Source organism: Echinococcus granulosus (genome assembly GCF_000524195.1).
Source record: "Echinococcus granulosus chromosome Unknown EG_S00052, whole genome shotgun sequence".
Classification (NCBI taxonomy): domain Eukaryota; kingdom Metazoa; phylum Platyhelminthes; class Cestoda; order Cyclophyllidea; family Taeniidae; genus Echinococcus; species Echinococcus granulosus.
In genome coordinates this window covers 103,435-122,725 of record NW_020170432.1, presented here as the reverse complement: position 1 = coordinate 122,725, position 19,291 = coordinate 103,435, and the positions used below count along the sequence as shown (strand labels likewise).

The 19,291-nt window shown below is 41.8% G+C and overlaps 5 protein-coding genes across 5 annotated transcripts; 3 read left to right on the top strand and 2 right to left on the bottom strand. All coding sequences in view use genetic code 11, as the record gives it.

Moving 5' to 3' along the window:
* Positions 1 to 4,009: 4,009 nt before the first annotated feature.
* On the bottom strand, positions 4,010 to 4,339 carry EGR_06166 (Dynein light chain 1, cytoplasmic; the record flags this gene model as incomplete). The annotated part of the gene is made up of 2 exons (XM_024495415.1): positions 4,010 to 4,088; positions 4,146 to 4,339. 2 exons carry the CDS (start codon positions 4,337 to 4,339, stop codon positions 4,010 to 4,012), a joined length of 273 nt encoding a protein of 90 aa, XP_024350143.1.
* A 2,186-nt stretch (positions 4,340 to 6,525) lies between these two features.
* Positions 6,526 to 6,864, bottom strand: EGR_06165 (Dynein light chain LC6, flagellar outer arm; the record flags this gene model as incomplete). The annotated part of the gene is made up of 2 exons (XM_024495414.1): positions 6,526 to 6,604; positions 6,671 to 6,864. The coding sequence occupies 2 exons, from the start codon at positions 6,862 to 6,864 to the stop codon at positions 6,526 to 6,528; spliced, it is 273 nt and encodes a 90-aa protein (XP_024350142.1).
* Positions 6,865 to 9,328: 2,464 nt separating this feature from the next.
* Positions 9,329 to 9,639, top strand: EGR_06164 (Dynein light chain 1, cytoplasmic; the record flags this gene model as incomplete). Its single annotated transcript, XM_024495413.1, has 2 exons — positions 9,329 to 9,519; positions 9,543 to 9,639. 2 exons carry the CDS (start codon positions 9,329 to 9,331, stop codon positions 9,637 to 9,639), a joined length of 288 nt encoding a protein of 95 aa, XP_024350141.1.
* A 3,563-nt stretch (positions 9,640 to 13,202) lies between these two features.
* Positions 13,203 to 15,314, top strand: EGR_06163 (Dynein light chain 2, cytoplasmic; the record flags this gene model as incomplete). Its single annotated transcript, XM_024495412.1, has 2 exons — positions 13,203 to 13,444; positions 15,236 to 15,314. The coding sequence occupies 2 exons, from the start codon at positions 13,203 to 13,205 to the stop codon at positions 15,312 to 15,314; spliced, it is 321 nt and encodes a 106-aa protein (XP_024350140.1).
* A 1,199-nt stretch (positions 15,315 to 16,513) lies between these two features.
* EGR_06162 (putative dynein light chain) lies at positions 16,514 to 19,190 on the top strand (the record flags this gene model as incomplete). The annotated part of the gene is made up of 2 exons (XM_024495411.1): positions 16,514 to 16,710; positions 18,986 to 19,190. 2 exons carry the CDS (start codon positions 16,514 to 16,516, stop codon positions 19,188 to 19,190), a joined length of 402 nt encoding a protein of 133 aa, XP_024350139.1.
* Positions 19,191 to 19,291: the final 101 nt, after the last annotated feature.

Sequence of the window (19,291 nt, the reverse complement as noted above, 5' to 3'; positions counted from 1 at the left end):
AAGTGCAGCTTGAAGAAAGGAGACTTGGGCGGCCCTTTTGCCGAAAATTAATAGGCCAACAGACAGTGAGATGGAGGGTGTAATGGAGTAGTGATTGTGTATGCATTCCTGCCTTGCATATAATTAAAGGAAAACTGCACAGACAACTGATTAATTACTCGAGTTACTTGTATATTTCTATACGAATTTGGTTGCTAGCTAAGATTTGCAGTGATGTGATTCACTTCGACTTTTCGTGAAGCAAATGGATTAAAGCTTGCACAAAGCGTTTTATTGGTCTACTTTCTTCCCTAGAAACAATATTTACTTTATGTTTGAATTCATCAGGAAGGTTCCCATTGCGAACACTGAGGAAGATGAGTAAAATTACCCTTCTGATGTTTAAGCCCCGGTCGAGTCATTAGCAGAGGCAGTAGGGGAACGTAGTGCCGATCAGCTGGCATTGTCGTCAGTAAATGGTACAATGCCGCGATGCGCAACAGTGAAGTGGTAGAGGAAGCAATTCAATGAACCAAAACTACGCGGAGATCGTTGATATCGTGACTTGCCTACCTCGTGTCTCATTTGGGAAGCCATTAACCTCATGACACAACAGCTAAACGAAGTCACTTCTTACTTAATAGAGAAGCGGTTACCTAATGAGTATCAAACTATTTGGCGAAAACTGTTGGCTTGGATGATGACGACGCTACTGAACCCATTTTAGTAGAAATAAACCTAATGCCTACAATACGGATTGAGGTATGGAAAAGGGTAAATTGGTTCAACTACCTTTTTTTATGAAAAGAGGTAACAACATGTGTCTCTCAACCATTCCGACAAGATGGACGGTCCTTCCTGGTTGTTGCTGACAAATCTTCTTTCGTTGCCGTTAGAGCTTATTTCACGTTCAAGAAGAGGTTAAGGTGCTTCTTAAAAAAAAACTTTAAAAGACAATAACTTGAGTGCCTAAGAATTGGTTACGCTGCGGGTTTTGCCTCAGGCTTCATCTCCGCTGATATGATCATCCTTGCATCCAGACGGATAGACACGCAGACAGACGAATGGATACGAGATGGCTGGAGTGAAGGATGGACACGGTACAGATGGGTGCACCGATGGGTAGATGGAGACATCTTATCCCATTTTAAGACTTCCTTGACTTCCATTGCCAAGGCATACTATACTTTTGCTCTGTTTCAACGGTATACTGTCCCACGCGAGTAAGGTTGTCGTCGGTAAGTTAAGTTTACTTTATGGGAATAATTCCCATTTCCTTCTTTTTCCCCGGTTCAAGAATCGTTTTACACACCTTACCGATTTGTGCACAGAGAATATTCGCGGTGGAAGAGCCATTCTCCCATCCGTTGCCTCAAATGGAACACCTATCTCGACAGCCGATTTCATTATTGGCGAGTCATTTGCCAGGATTGATGACTAGAAGCAGGCCGCAAAGGCTCTGGCCTCCCCCAACACGACACAAGTAAGCAACAAAGTTTGATGACTTGTTAGTCGTCAGGATGGAACCACCTCAGCCCCTCTCTACCGGTTCCTCTCGACAAATGTCCCACCGCCCACCTAAAGTCGGGAGAATTGCGTTGTGGTGACCGCACGAGCATTCAGCGATTTGTGAAGAGGGCGATACACAAATAGGAGGATGAGGAAGAGATGGCTGACCTTGCATAGCAGCCGGGGAAGAAACCATGACAACTCTTTCCCTCCGACTTGAATAGTCAATGCGATGAGGTCTTCAGGATTGACTTTTACTTAGAAATGACAGCTCGTGCCATGACAGCAAGCTCTGGCCATTGCGGCAGAATGGTTTTCCAAATCGGAATCAGAGCTGGATCTCTCAATACAGAAGTCAGCTCAACAGTCAGTTAGACCTACCGATTCTTTCACCACAGACACTGCCGATGTCAACTCACCGTCTGTCACCAGTGGAGTCATTATCCGTCCTCCACCTGTGATGAATATTTTCAAGACATTCGGATCGGATGCGGCATCGGCTATCGATTACCCTCCTACAAACTGTTAGAATGCAGCAAATGCCAACAGCAGATATGGCGGGCCTCGGTGACCCTTCCGTTATGAGTTGCCGCCGGCTCTAACATCCGCAGCAGACGTTCATCCTTTTGGAGTCGATCAAGGAAATCCAACTGGCTTGTCGTTACCACCGAGGCAGGATCCGGAGCTCTTTCCGGGGTTGTAACAAGTCATAACAAAGTGAGAAAAGATGTGTTAGTAACCAACGCTATGGCTGAAACCGAAGGCCCGCACAGCAGAAGCCGCACTAAAACAAATGCGGGAACAGTTGTTTTCGTGCAACAGCCATTTTGCAGCCTTTTTGTGTGAACATAAATACATCTATTTTTATAAAATATGGAAATTTCTAACCATGCACTTTAAGTAGTCTAGATTTATTTATTTTATAGAGATAATTTAGTATTTCTGTCTTCTTCAAGTGTGCTGAAAATTATCTAAAAATGCTATTAAGCTGCACTTTTTTCCGTCCTATTACGGTTTTTAAAATAAATATGACATTTATTCCCCAAACCTGTTATTCTTAACTAGGCAATATAGGATCGCTTCTTTAAAAATAATTTCCAAAATCTTTTCAAAAGACTTCCACGCAAATAGATTTACATATGTGTTTGATTACTGAACGAAGTCTTCTTGGACTTCTATGGGGTCATAGCAACCGAAAGTGCTGTAAAAGAACATATTACTGATGTACACAAAAGTCATGTACTGCCGCCGAGTTGAACCTCAAACTGAGAGGACTCGAGTGCCCGAGTAGCTTAACACGAACCTAATCGGAGCACCAAATCGCTTTCATTGTTGCCTTGAGGTAATTTGTAGTGGATCAGTATGGTTCAGGACATTATTTATACCGTCTGCATTATAAAGTATCAATCCGTCAGTCCGTATGGCATACAATACTCCGATACTTTTCGCCTACTGCAAATTCATCCCCTCCGCCCCCCAGGGCATTAAATGGTGACGATACCCGGCGGACGTAATTTGAGTTGGTCGAATTATGGCAGTGAATTTGCTCAATCTGTACTGAATTCTCCTCTATTTGACACGGTGTCTTCCCTTCAAAAATAGGACGAAGTTAGACAGGACCTTATATGCTCCGGTGAGGTGGCTCTGTCTTCAGTAACCTGGCCTCAGTCACCTCAAACAACAACGCCTCATGTGCTCCACACAAGTGATTACAAGGTGTGCACAGACCTCAGTTCAACTAATGAGTTTTTCTTCTCTCTAAATCGCCTCAAAAAAATAAGACTTTCAACTCACCATTGCTGGGCCTTCTTTAAGCCGCAATTTCCAGTAACCAGAGGCTGGCGAGAGACTTCAAGCCTCTGATTATGAGGATTGACTTGAAAAGGTCTAAGGTGTGTTTCGGCAAGATCATGCTCCTTCACACTCTTCAACTCTCCTTAAATCCTGATCGAGGTGACAATTATTTGTCGTTTGGGCCAAGGTTGAATGGATTGGTTTTGGCTGGATGGATGCGGGATAATGGATGGATAGGTCATTTTACAAAATTATTCATTTATGCAGGCCGCCACAGTTAATCTGACTCTTGGTGAGACATCCAGCTATTATTTGTCCCCCAGTCAAGACATTCCACACCACCACACTCGAAGTTGAGCCCATCCCCACTTTATCCTCCGTTTTGGGGTTTAGCCTGAAAAGCAAGTTGAACCTCTGTGACCCAAGCTACCTGTCACTCTGGATACAGGCGATCTCCAACCCCTTAGTACTCGAGTTCCAACTCACATCTTGAGGATGAATTAACGCACAAAGGAGGCGAGGAAAGCGATTAACGGTGGTGGAAAATAGACTCAAATTAGGTGTCATCTATCAAACGTGCTGCCAAAATTCTTCCCTCCCAAATTCCGCCCATAATCTCCACCTCGCCATCCACAAAAAAACCATTCCCACTTAACACATAAATTAAAGTCTGAAAAATTTATAAATGAAGTAGCAAAGTTCTCCTTCTTTCTTCTTCCACCTTACCTCAGCCAGCTTTGAAGAGGAGAACAGAGAGGTGACCCAACATGAAGTAGATAAAGTGTCTCGCTTCATAGGTGACATAGCTATATAACAAGGGAGAAAGAGATTGGAGAAAGAAAAGATGGAAAATGCACACATACCTGCCATAATTTTGATTCACAACACAATGCCAGGTGTGGGAGTACTTGTGGTCAAACTCAGCCTTAATGTAGGTGGCGATGTCTCGCTCAATGACGTTTCTACTCACCGCTTCTTTGGCCACGTCTACAGCATCCTGCTGCATGACATCGGACATGTCGACACTCTTGATGACCGCCTTGTTGTACGCCGCCATGACTGCTGTGCCCTCCTCTCCTACCGAGGCGGAGGTTGATGCATTTATACGTAAGAAAGTAGCGCTTCAAGCTGCCTCGCAGAGGAATTAAGTATTCTTATATCAAAAAGTGCTGCTTTTATGGGCCAAATGTGAGAAGTTTCGGTGTGGTAAATTAGCCCTCTTTAATCACCTTCGCCTCAGCCAATAGGAATTCACCAATGGGGTCATAGTGGTACTACTAGTAGGTAAGATGGATCAATCGTTTGAGGCCTTTTGAGAGGCTTTTTTAAAGGTGAAAAGGTATTGCCTGACACATACGGTGGTTAGTTGGTTGGCGAAATTTCAAAAAGTTTGATTTATAGGTCCTATTCACATACCATGAACCAGTCTGGCTAAAGGTTAGAAATACGGAGCGTCCTTAATGCAGTCTGTGGTGATGAAATCACCCACCAGTCCCTACAGAAAGCAGTTTTGGGACAATCAGCTATGAAAGTCAGGCATTTGACTGACGGGGGCGTTTCAAGCACAGTCAGTTGCAACTTCAAGCCTTGGTGGTTATTAGACCCGTTCCAGTGCATGGAACTCCTCGCCAACACATAACCAGCCCCTCCCAGAATGGCAAATCACTTTGTACCCACGCTTTTCAAGTAACTCTCCATCCTGAGACAATGGCTAAGTATGGCTAAAGACGTGATTTCTGCTCCTTCAAAGGGCGTCCTCTTGTAGCGGCCTTAGTGGACTTCAGTTTTCTTAGAGAGGCCGACGTCTTAGGGGTCTCCTCCCTCCGACGCATCAGGGCCTGCTCAGATAGTGAGAGGACTCTTCATAATGTTTTTTGAGTGACAGCTCACAGCCTTCTGACTCAGTAACCTTGCTCCTCAATATTGACAGGGCATTTTTCATTAAATAATGGATTACAAAGTCTATGAAGGCAATAAAGTAATTGGTACAGCCTTCCGGTGCTGTGGGTTTCAAGCATTCCTACCAGTCATAAATTCAGGGTAGGCAAATTTGAAGGTAGGGTCTTTTGAAGTAAAGGCGTAAAGGAATGTTTATTCACAACCCAACCAAAAGTATTCATTTCCTTTAAAGGCTACAACCGGGGGAGTGTAATTAAGAAAAATTAGTTTGACCTAATTTGCATAACCGACGTAGAAGAAGAACTGGTGAGGGCGCGTGTGGCTTGGAGACACTTGGCACGGACTCCGCCTAACCGTGGAGGGGTAGTAGGTGGAGGTGAGGTGGAGGTGACAGGTAAGAGAAGGTGGCAAATCCTCTAGAAGAGTTGGAAAGTAACCCTAATCTTACAATTTTACATGTCCCGAGCTTAAATACATTTCGCAAATCCTTCACCCTCCTTAAAGTTCCAAGAAGAAGGCATCAGTGAAATGGAGGTGAATAGGTTTCCTTTTTAATAAAAGAAATCATTTATTCTATTTAACTGCCTTAGTTATTCTACTTTTGTTCTTTGCATTAATTGCCACTTTTTGGTAGTTGGAATATCTAGTTCCGATCATTATAAACACATTTACACTGCGTCACAGGTATGTGACACCTCGGTTTTCATTAATTATACGCTACAGACGTGTGGTTGCACTACATCGAAAAAAATGACCTTAAGACAATAAAGTAGATGTTTGATGTGCTTAGTACGAGGTCGATTACATTCCCTGAACTAGGTAGGTGGGCCATGGCAGAGTAAACAGCACTAACCGACTTTCCTTCAGTCGTTATTTCTACCCATTGAGAAATAAGTGTCTCTTGCTTCTAACGTAATGGCCCGAATGATGAGGCTTCTCTACTAATCTCCAAATTGACACACTAGCTTTGCCCTGCCCAGGTCAAAGCTCTACTCACAAATGTTTCATTAATCACTTTATCTCTCATTTATCCACTCCACAGATGAAGTGCTTGGCAACCACATGTCTACCCAAGGAAGCAGAGAGCATTGATAAGAATGGCTGAACCCAACCACCTCATTATTCCTTTCCTCGCGGCACTCTAAATGCCATTCAAAAATCCACTTCACCCACATTTATTCCATGCTTTATCAGTAGTATTCATGAGCTTAAAGTAATCAAGTGTAGAAGGAGAGGGAGGGGAAGAAGAAGTTGAAGGAAATGAAAGAAGAGGAAAAAACATCTAAACCACAAATGTACAAACATTCAAGCGGTAGAGGCGGAGGAGGAAGGGGCTGGCAACACTTAGCCCGATTTGAAGAGGAGGATAGCCACCTGTCCCATGTAGAAGTAGATGAAGTGTTTCGACTCGTGAGTCACATAGCTGAAAAGGTAAAACCACTTAGACATACTCAGACAAACTTGGATAAAGTGCCAGCTCAATACCTACCTGCCAAAATTGCGTCCAACAACACAATGCCATGTGGGAGAGTACTCCTTGTCAAATGCCTTCTTCAAGTGTGCCGCAATGTCCTTCTCAATGGAGAACTGCTCCATTGCATCTTTGGCAATATCTACCGCCTTCTGTTGCATATCCTCGGGCATATCGGCATTCTTCACAATCGCTTTGGTGTGATCGGTCATTGTGGTCATCGCAGAGAGATGGTGGCTGACGCCGTTTGGCAACTCTCTTAAATAGTCTAAAGCGTGCTTAGTAGCTTGGCCTCAACAGACCCCTCTATTGCGCCTCACTGCAAATGTGTGTGTGGGTAGGCATGCTTGTGCGCAGGCCTTCATAAGCCCAGAGCACAGTAGATGGAGGTCATTGCAGGTTACGTGTGCGTGTGAGAGAGAGAACCAACGAGACGGCCAAAAGGCGTTTGTTACTACAATTTGTGCGAGTGAGTGAGCGCACACACTGTAACCTAATCCGTAGGCTACAATTGCGTCGATTTGAATGACTGCGCGTATTTGACTATATGGAAGTTCTCACATTTTTTAAAATTAACTCCGGCACATCGTGAAATGGCTCAGATGAATTGCGATAAGAGGCGAAAGTCTTCCATCCATGCAGCTTCACTATTCCTATTGATTTTGGGAGAAAAAGTGGTGATTTTTACCCCACCAATCTTCCAGACAAATATTTATCGCCCCTTAGCAAAATTTTGTGGGACATTAAAGGGGCAACTAATCATGCGTTATTCCAAAGCCTACCATCTATAAAATGGGAAAGTCAGGGACTTGATTGCTAAGCCTAAAAGGCTGCTGCTTCTGGCCATAATCGGCCAGAATCTGATTGCACTAGCATACAAATCGGGCTTCAGACCGCATTATTGGTGAATTCCTAGATAAAGCATTTAATGAAGAATCTTTAATTCATGGCTGATGAACACCATTTTTGACCTTTCAAAACAGCTACCTAACTTACTCTCTGTTTTTACTGTTTACTAACCGACATGTGATTAAACCCGGCTTTCGTTCAACGAATGGCCAACTTTTTGAGGTAGTGAGCCTTCTGCATTTCCATGCAGTGTTTAACTGAGCGGTTTTTAATTTTTTGCTGGTTAACGTAAATTTGGTTACAAACTTGGTGCCTTAAAGATGTTGTGAAGAGTAATAGCTTACGGCCATCAAGTCTCACCTCCGAAATTGCCTTTGAATAAATCAACACGCGTAATTTAAAATTTTTTAAACAAGCTGTCAAAGTGCTTGCTCAACCTCAACACAAACATTCGTAAACAGCGAAGTAATATGCTCGCCCTTATATTTGAAAGATTCACCATTTGTAGATTAGAACACCAGAATCAGTTAACGGCGAATACTAGATATCCAGATTTTGAAGCCTAGATACTTGTGACTTTGTTTAATAAAGTTGAATTCACGGAATTTCGTAGCCCTTTAACAATTGGAAGCTGCGTTCGCCCTTAAAATTTACTAATCTAGGGCCATAGAAACACCACTCTTGAGCGAGCAAAGTGACTAGGTCTTTCAAATAAGCATTATGCTCAACAATATGTTTCATAGAGGTTATCGGGAATGTGCGGTGAAAGAATGGTTTTTTTCACCCCACACCAGCGACAATGATGGCATGTTCAGGCTTACCTCAATCTTAAGGTCAACAAGGTTGTCTTCTTCCGGCAAATCGAAGCAAGGATTTTCCAAAATTAAATTCAACGCATTTAAAGGTCATCGATGGTTAGGTCCACAGGGAGTGTAAAACAAAGATCTTGTAGTTATCAGTTCTGGTTACAAAAGAAAGGCAATCAGCCTTGAATAAATTGACAGTCTTTTAGGTGAAAACTATACTTAACTACTTGTAATTCCTTTTTTCTGAATTTGCTTACCTAATCACGCTGTAAATGATAACCGGGAAAATAATTTGGTTTCCAATTCCCAGAAATACAGAATTTGAAATCCGGCCACCCCGATTTGATTAATGCTGAGTGAACATTATGAAACTAAAAGCTTGACTTCTATAGGCACTTCAATGGATGGGTTTGAGAAATATCATGCGATTCTTAAAATATTTAAGTGCTGGCACCTACTTTTTGCATTTTTGTTAGGTATATTCCGATATCGTTTGAAACACATTCTTTAGAACCAATTGACGTGCCTTCCCACAAGGCTCCACATTCCCGTTTGCCTCAAGTTTTGCAAATTTTTAACAGAGCCTTGCCCGTGGGATCACTACTTTCGTGACATAATGAACTGTCTATTTTCTTCCTTTCACTGACACAAAAAAAACATTAAGAACATATTCTTAAATATACTAAATTTTCCCGACTGTTAATCAGAGGCGTTATCAAAATGAGGCACATTAATTGTCACAAGGATTTAGGAGTAAATTCCATTTCATCTCGTCTCAGTTCATTTAAGTTCATTTCACCTCCACAATGCAATGGACGGTACATGGGCAGACGCACACATACGCACAAAATGGAGAACGCCGGTTCGCCAGAAGAAGGTGATCGTATAATGCATTATCCAACCCTCCACCCACTCTCTGCTACGCAATTGAAGTGACCGAGGCCAGACTACTGAGGCCCCTCGACCTATAAAAGTTAGGCGGTTTCAGTGCTCCTACTCAACTTTACCAACACCACCACTCATGGAGGCCTCCAAAGCGATTGTAAAGAACACCGATATGTCGGAGGAGATGCAACAACGCGCAATAGAGTGTGCCGAAGAGGCACTGGACCGGTATAACATTGAGAAGGACATTGCTGCTCACATAAAAAAGCTCTTTGATAAGGAATTCTCCCCCACTTGGCATTGCGTGGTTGGAAGAAATTTCGGCAGGTACGTCATTCAATTAATCCTAGGCTTTGCTTCTCTCCTAGTTATGTCACTCACGAGGAGAATAAATTTATCTACTTCTATTTGGGCCATATTGCTATCTTGCTGTACAAATCGTTATGAAAAGCCTCCGCATTCCATTTTTCTCACATACACACCTTAATTTTCCACCTCCCCTGCACCTTCCCCAAGAGCGTAGTGCCGTTACCTGCATCTCAGGTTAACCAAGTATGCAGGTACCAAAATAAAAAAAAGTTGTAGACAATATGCTGGTTGAATTGCGTCCTGAAATGTTGAGGGAAATTTCGCGAATGCGAGAATTGCACCACTACTTTTTGGGGTTAATTTTTTTCTGAACCATAATGACCGGAGGGATGGGGTACCTACATCTAGCGAAATGTTGTTTTACGGAAAAAGATGCTCGAGTTGAGTTTACTCCTTCCAAAAGGATGAGTGAGTAGCAAAGACGTTCGAGTAACCGGGACTTGGTGGAAGGTAAACTTAAACAGAGAAGTTTTTACGTTTTAGGGGGCAAAAGATAATTGTCTATTTGATACTTAATCAATGGGTTCGGAATGGAAAAAAACTACACCTCACCATCTCTGCAGCCTATTTTATTTGTGCATCTATCTACCTATTTACGCACCTAGCCCGTACTCCATCTCCGATTATTCATCTCGTACTTGACCACGTGACTGTCTAGTACTAGGGTCAAGTGAAGGTGACAAATGATTGTCTGAAGCCTAAAGATATATAATCAGGTGAATGCGAAGAATGAAGATGGGGTGATATCTCATCTTGTTGCATTCCGTCCCATCTTAGAGTGTGGTATGAGGTGATGGGGGTGCTGGTATGCCCACCGAAGCTTGTTTCGGGCCTAGGGCGTTTGGAGTGGAACGTGAGTAATTTATTTGCGGGATAGGCAACCAATCATCACACCTTCTACAAATACCATTCCATAAATTGGAGAAGGGACTTCCTTACTTGTGAAGAAGTCGAGGCAAGCCCAGTTTGTAGGGCATCCAAGCTCTGATCAACATTCCTTGCACACATTCAAACAACATCTTTGGGGTATAAGGGTCCAGTGTAGGGAGGAGGAACATTGCGTAGCTATCTTCTCATCCAAAAAGCGCACGAATGCAGTAGCAACTTCCATACTACTTATATTACTTAAAGCCTCCAACAAGGACCAAAAACTGAATTTTTTTGAGCTGAGTGATTACCAAGAGAAAGGGCTAGGCAAAATTCACTAGGATAGTCTGTCAACGATTTATGAAGTGGTTGCTTAAAATATGAGAATATACTACTTATAAAGACATCTGATCAAGGCTTGTTTCAACCATTTCACGAGTAAACTACAAGTTTCACCTGGTGAGCAACTTGATTTAATCCATTTTGTATCTATGACAAATTAGCAAGTTTCACCAAATTATTGCCGTAAAACGCATGGCACATTCAAAAGTTTGTCGAGAAGTTAGAAGTAAGCTGTGAAATTCAGAGAAGGAGGAGAAGGAGAAGGGTGTCTCTCTCCCCTCTCCCCTTGTGGTTCCTATGAGTAAATCAGTCTTTCCAAGGGTTCATCTGTAAACAAGCTGGCTCTACTCTTCGAATATTTTTTGACATAGCCAAGGGAAACCTGTTCTACCTTTGATTGCTGGTATATTTCAGTCGGTAAATTATAACTTCCTAGACCGATCATAATCGTGGTAAATCACTACTACTTATTTAAACAGATCCCTTTTTTCAGTAAGGCAGTAATTTGGAGGTAAAATCCTCACCAAATGGAGCGGAATGCAGTGACACCAAGATTATGGCTGAACTCACGGGGACAGGAGAACTCGCCTAATAGAGTACTGTAAATGTCATGATTTGGCGCTTGTTTCAATGATCAGCCAGCTGCCTTTACTCAGTGGTTCCAAATTTTGCCCTGGAGGCGCAACCTTCTAGCTATGCCTATAACTATCCAGCACCTCATGCTTGTGGACAAGAATTCGGAAAAACCTCCCATGAAATATTTAACTGATAAGCAAATTTTAACCCCCAAAAATGTATAGGCATCAGCTTCACATGACTGGGTTTGTAATGGATAGCTACAAAGGAGACTTCAAAGCCACGACACTTCACCTTGGCAATTCCTTTGGTCGGATCTTATGTAAAAAGGCCAGAAACTCTCATCTATTTTAGCTGTAAATGGTCCATTTGGGAGCAAATGATGCCTACACCGGAGAGAATCCTAAGTAGTGCTAAGGTGGGATTTATGTAGAGGTGAGGAGCAGACGGAGGGTATTAGCGTCCCAAATACCTGTGCATTGAGACAGATTGTCTTTATGTCCAGTCTTGAATGTCAGAAGACCAACCTGCTCCTCTTCTTCCAATACTGCTCGAAAAGGTGCAAAAACTGCAGATAAATGGAGTCGAAGATGGGAAAAGCATTTTGTTCTCCATACCAATTAAATGGTCACCAATCTTGGCTTACCGATGACTTTAAACATAACGAATGTCTCTTGTCATTGTTTTAAGGAGAAGTAGCATATGGGTAGGCTCTAGGGACCACATTCCGTGGAAAGAGTCGGAACATGTAGTAATTTGCCGGCTGCCGTTTTGAGCGCCCGTGATTTGGACGTCCAGCTCTTCTGTAAGTCTTTCTTGCTGCCAGACCACTTGGAATGCTGCATTACAATATCAAAGCCTAGGTAAGTACGTGTGTTTATTTAATTTGTGGTTCAGTGAGGGCATTTGGGCAGCAACCCACTAAAACAATTTTTGGAGTCCATTCTAAATATCAACACTGAAACAAATACTAGTCAGTCCCTCATTCCAAAAACCTACTTCTTACCAGTACACAGCACTAAATTAATTATTTACTCATAATTCGACCCAATATTTGCTGTGAAGGTATTATTTGGGATGGCATATTAAGTTTTACTTAAAAGACTTAAGTAGCTTAACCCGCAAATCAAATCCGAAATGAAAGAAGTAGATATAGTTAATTTTTAGAAATAAAAGGGCAAAAGTTTGGAAGTCATTCATGCAAGGCCATTTTTTATAACTCCGAATTATGAGGCGCAACAGTTCCAGTCCATAATCTTAGGCCGTCACAAATGTGTGACACCAATCTCCTTTTACAGTTTATCAGTGAAAGTTTGCACCAAATTGTACCATAGATAAGATTATCATAGCACAAACAGTGAGCGAATTAACCTAGGTGTCGTTGACAGCAAAAACATTTTTTGCAAGAGCGAATTACCAATAAACTGCCCATGCACAAGGTGGAGCAGATTTCCGAGTGACGTCAGATAAATACTTAACCCAAATCAAAGAGGACAAAAACTTGATCTACCATCACAATGATTGGGATTCACACTGTGGATTTGTATTTTGAAGAAAGCTATGTTACGTGCAAAGCCATTTTTATTGGAAAGTGTAACTAATTAATGGCATTCTTATTACAACCACACAAATTAAGTCAACTTGACATCACTAATTCAATCAAAGTGGTAATAACTTCTGACGCATAAAATTTCGTTGAAATCATGTCTCTCCTCTGCCGTGAGCTCTTTGAAGCGCACCCTTTCACTTGACGCACCGCAAAAATTGACTCCACAGCGCAAATTGCGTAATTCAGTCCTATATAGTAAGGTGCTTTCCAGCCATGAGGAGCATACTTCACTCTTTTCATATGCAGGATGGCATTTGGGGATGTTAGAAGGCATTCCACCGGCTACAGTGGTACTAGATGGCCACCAACGCGAGTGATAATTCGAATCACTGATATGACGGAGGAGATGCAGAAGATGGCCGTGAATACGGCTTCGGATGCATTGGAGAGCTGCCACAAACTAGGGGATATTGCAGCGTTCATAAAGAAGTCCTTTGATGTGCAGCTTTATTCCGGGTGGATGTGTGTCGTAGGCCGGTCTTTTGGAAGGTCAGTTTAAACTACCCCTTTTAAAATCTCATGCTTATTTATCATAGATATCTTATCTGTCCTTACTGACTGGTATTTCCTTTCCTATGCTATGATGCTGCCTCAAAATTACATTTACTTTTGAAATTTGATGAGCCATACCTACAAAAATGCAGTGATTTTATTCCACCAATATAGTCTTACAAGAAAATACTTTAAATTTTTTCGTGGGGCTTCTAGGATGAGTGTATGGAGATGGTTTATTAAATAACCAGGAGTTTTGTACTGTTTTTGGTTCACTATGTAATGAAAATTATTTGTACATTACTGACGCTTGAGTACTGGAAATGACCTAATAACTGTTTTGGGCTTTAAGGCGTTCATCTGTTCTAAATTTATCCATAAAATCTGTTTAGGTTGTCGGAGGTATAAATGATAGTAATTTGTAGGATAAGGAAATGAATACCACTTCTCGAAAATGAAATGCCCCCATTCAACCACAAACGGCAGACGAATTTTTGACTGACTTGCCGTAAAATAAATTTGATAAATTCGAAAAAAATGATTTGAGGCTAGTTCGCTTTATTCAAGTAGTGAGTTATTTTTCCCTTTCTTTATATGTGAGCTTGCATTTGTATATTTACAGTCATTACAGCTAAATAATTTATTAATTATCATATTCAAACAGTTTCGATGACGTTAATACACTTTAACTGAATCATTTTTCCCTTACTTGGTAAATCAAAACAATTACAAGTCAAGCAAAAAACTAAAACAAAGCAAAAAATGAATGATTATATTAGAGCATGAAACCTAATCGTTTCCACTTCTTTATGCAACAGAAGGCTCATCCGTTGGAGTTACTTTATGGCATATTATATGAGATGCGCTTTCGTTATTTTCGTATAATTATACCAATGTTTAGAAGCAAATTACCAATAAATGCTACTTACGTTCCAGCCGCCTGTAAATTTTCACATTGAAGCCTTATTTATGTTCTTACTAAAGTGTATTTGTTAATTTTCTTGCAAAAAATTTGTGTTAATTTGATACCATCACCAACTTTTTTTGAAAATTTTTGACAAACTTACTTAGAGGCCTTTTTACTGACCGGGCAAAAACCGTTTTTAATTTGTGCATTTGATTACCTTCCAACATTAATAGTGTTTACCGAACTTTCTACACAATCTCTTAATGCTGTTTTGTAGCGCCGCGAGTCCTCTTCGGATTCACATTTAGCCATACTAGATTTGCTACTCACGACAGGAGGTCCCAATGGCTGCGAATGTGGATGTAGGATCACATCATCAAGCTGGAAGCACATATCACTGACACTTGAAGGGCCTGCGCATAGCAAACAACTTCATCGTCCCCTTTCGACACTCGCCCTATTAAATATGCAGATAACCAACTAATGGATCATCGCAACACTTGAGAGTGTTTTATCTAGCAATGTACTTCTGATTTTAATTTCAAAAGTAATTAATATACCGATGTCTAAATTGTCAAACTGTCAAATAAGCCATTGGGATTCCCACTCAAACCTGAGTAGTGCCTTTATTGCGTATTGAGAGCGAGGCCCGAGGTTCAGGCTGTGAATTTGCTGTCATTAATTGCATTTTTGTTGAACTACCCCCTACTAGTCAATTTTGGCAAGTAAAGAGCTTCTCCCCAGTGCACTGGGCTATTTACCACCTCAGGGGGACCACCATTTGTCTCCCCCCTCCCACTTTTCGATTTAAGTTACCACCGTCTTGACATTTAGTGCACATGCCGAGTGTTTGAAGATTTTTTTTGTATTCCCCCCTCTAGCCAAGTGACCCACCAAATTCAACACTATATTTACTTCTTCATCCGCGATCTGGCCATCCTCCTCTGGAAATGCGACTAACGCCTCTCCGCAGTCGCCGATATTTTTTTTCTGCTTGTTTTATACAAATAATTTTTGTGTAGTCTATAAGTATTTGTATCAACTCTGCCCCTTTTTGCTGAAGGATAGAGGAATGGTAGGCAGCTACACTAGCCGTTGTGCTGTACTCGGGATTGGGGAGGTAGTCAAAATCGGACGCGATCTTACAAACCCGCCCTATATTTCCGTAGCGTCAGGCATGCATAGAATACGCCTTATTCCTGTAGAAAAGATGAAATTTGGCAATCTCTATATAGGGAAAAGGAAGGCTAAGCCATGCTTCTGACCCAGATTGCGCACGATTGAGATCACCGGGGACGAGATGGAGGGAGTCGGGTTGGGTAGCGTTAACTTCAAGTCTTATTGACGGGTGTGCATCAGCAAGAGTACCATAACTATGCGTGCGCTTGTGAGAGTTTGCCACAATTGCACAAAAAAGACGGGGAAGATAAAGATGAGGAAATGCGAGGTGATTCTTGAGGTTAAGGGTTTTGGCGTATCCACGGTAGTGCATTTAGAGGTTGACAGAAAATGCAAGCCTTCCTATCGAAATGTTTAGGGGTACCATCTACGGTAACCATTTGACAAGCGTATCTTCTCTTCATCAGAGGAGTTGATCTTGGTCCTTCTGGCTATTGAGTGAGAAAAAAACGTTTTCTCCTTGTTTTTTCGGCCCTAATAAAGCAAAGCATTGGTTGCAACTCCACAGAAGTCGCTTCTAAAGTGATTTTAAGTCAGAAAAAATAGAAAAACGAAAGATATTGGTGGTATCACCTGAATTCAAGAGCGTTGGTGTCACATGGAACCCGCATTTCACAGCAGCGATGTAATTTCAGCTGATACAACTAGCTGAGCACTCAAGAGTTTTGTACCGAAACAAAAAAGTGGAATGATACAGGTTTTCAGCCCCTTAAAAAGATACCAACTGAATAGAAGTTCTAAAAAGTTCTTTATTTCATTCCTTAAGTTAAGATTAGGCAGTATACCGTTGCCTCCGAGAATTTCAGGACCCTCAGCCAATCAGGAGCGAGGCGGTTCATGAACAGACCGCACCAATGGAAGGCTGTACACGTCCCAACGTCAGGGTTAATTAAAGGCCTGTGCGAGGGCTACAGGTGTGCGAAGTGAGAAAACGTTGCACCTGGTACCACAGACTTGCTCAACCTTGCAGCCGGAAAGAAATGTACAAGCAACAGGAGAAGCTGGAGGTGCGAAGCAGCAAAATGCCCAAGGATATGGAGAGGGATGCACTGGAGACGGCTCGAAGAGCACTGGATAGGAACTCCGAACCGCGCGCAGTTGCAAACATGATTAAGAAGGAATTTGACGAGCGTTACACGCCCAATTGGCACTGCATTGTGGGCAACCACTTTGGAAGGTAGGCTCAACTATTGTCTTCTTGTGGATGGATTTGTGTTTGTTTCTGCATACAAGTGCTAAGTGTCATGAGTTATTCGAGTTATATACATTGTTTTAAGCCACACGATAAAGCGCAATTAGACTTCTTTCCTCAAAGTTAATCATATTCCACTAGAAATGCTTGTTGTGACCTTGTTCGTGTCTTTATCAATCCACTGCTGTAGCGTGGTAAGTTGGGCCAGCGGTATCGATAAATCACCCTTAATCAAGCAAAAGCAATTTTCACACTGCGTAGACATAGCGATGCCAAAATCTTTTAATCGCCTTTGCAAAAGCGTCCACTTAAGGGCCAAGATCCACCCAATAATAAACGTGTCGAGGACAAGTTCTAAAGCGTTTTACTACAAAAGTATTCACCTCTTATTGTCTCTTGTCACTCTACACCTCTCCTTTTAGCTAAATCGTTTTCGCAATACGTAGTCCATTAAGCAGTTGTTCTCTCTTGGCATGCGTAGATTTGAAGAATTCGAATAAGGATAACTTAGAACTAGTGGATCAAGTTTTCTAGCCCATTTGTTATGAGCCTCTGCAGAATCAGCCACCCAAAATAAACTTTCGCCTTCTTGACTGCTTTTGCATAATGCTGTCCGGAGTGAACTATGAATGACAATAAAGTGACGCCCGAGTTACATTCGAATCGACGCGCTTGGGAATGGGAAAGCTATAACCATAATTTAAATTGGTACAAATGCCGATACATAAGTACAACCAACTGTTATGAAGTAACCGGCGACCGGTGGCTAAACTTCTCACAATAACATTCAATCAACGAAAAATTTGATCGTGCCTCGTACATGCGTTTACGGAAAGTTTATAGCGAAGTGCTTGGGTTTTGTAATGCTCTAGAACAGTTTTTCTCAACCCCATCGACTGCCAGTAGAAATTAGAATCCGTAATAAGGATTGATTGGGGTTTTGCAAAAATGATGTAGTGTCAATTAAACACAAGAGCAATAAAACACCACTAAATTTCCCACAACTTAGTACCTAAACACCCTTAAACAAATTGATTCGTTAAACCTTTCTCACTCGTTGGGCAAACCCCAAAAATAGATGTTATGAGAAATTTTATATGTTGTTTTATCTAACCACCACAGGAGTGTGGTAACTGATCCCCTGCGTGGGTATTCGCTAATTAGCTGGAAAGCGTGCTGACGACTGAATGCGGGTTTACGTTTCGCAATAAAATCGCCATTAAAACACTTTGCGGAGGGAGTTAGTTTTCCTTTTAAGGGACAAGAAACTGTGTTAGTTTTTCCATAATAAGGCTTGAATTCGGAGTTGAGTAAGCATTCGGAATTTTTCGTGCGAAAATATATTTTGGTTGGTTAATAACGTCGACAGTCCTTATAGAACCTGTCTCAGTGGGTGTTGGAACGGTAACTTTAAATGAGTAATTTATCAGTGTCACTTCATCAAGCTTGAAAGGTAACTTTATTTATGTATGCCTTAGCATCCTCAAATCTAATTTCACTTGCAAATGAGGCCGTGCACGCTGTCACAATGTAGTGGTAGGCAAACGGGTATCCGGGTTACCGGAGGCGTCTACTTAATCGTATTTCAGTAGCTACGCATTGAGCACTTGAATTCTTCAATGAATTTGATTCCAACCGATAGACGGAAATAGGAATAACATACCCAAGCATTTCAAGTTGATTTATTTGTGTTCTTTTAGTTTTATTACTCATGTGGAGAACAACTTCATATACTTCAGTCGAGGCAAAACCGCGATTCTTTTGTGGAAGACAGCCTAACCACGTCACTTCCCTTCGACCATAGTTCAGGAAAAAATGACCATAAAATAACCGTTTCTTTCGAAATATACTAATATATATAACCAGTAACAATCTTTTCTGAATGTTTACTCGCTTAATCCTGTTGTTTTACGTTTATATGGCCCTTAGCTAACTACCCCTACATATATTGGCCGAGGCCACAACTCAACGACGTTCCACCTGTCGTAGAGTTGACAAATTTTATTTAGCTTCGATGTATTATGAAAGCTCTCCGAGCTACCTATTTACTGCGGACCGACGCTGTCAACAGTCGCTTCTCCTAGGCTTTCATGAAGGTGGAGTAGTTTACAACGACGTGGAGATGGCCTGAAGAGACGCCAAACTCCGGCGGCAAGAGCAGTGTGTGCCAGTCAAGTTGTGAAAATTTGGAATCCAACGTAATGAAATTCACGGGTAAAGCAAATACACTTCCGCTGCGTATCCTCCCTTCCCTCCTCAGTCCCATTTACTGCACCGTTGTTAGTCAGATCTACGCGTCATCGTCACAAGGTGATCGGGAACTGGTGAGTCAAAAGCAAAAACTTCCCTTTCCTCACTATCAAATGAAAAGTGATCCCACCTACTTTGGAAAATCTGCCCATCACATTATCTTCGAGAGCCACATTCCCTCCAAGGTTCGGTTGCTTTGCCTTACTCAAGACTGATGTTCCATAACGTATGCCTCAAAATACGGTAATGATGCTAAATTTTCTTCCTCCACTTTAATTTGGAGTACACTCCAGCTCCTGGAAGGTGGAACGGTATT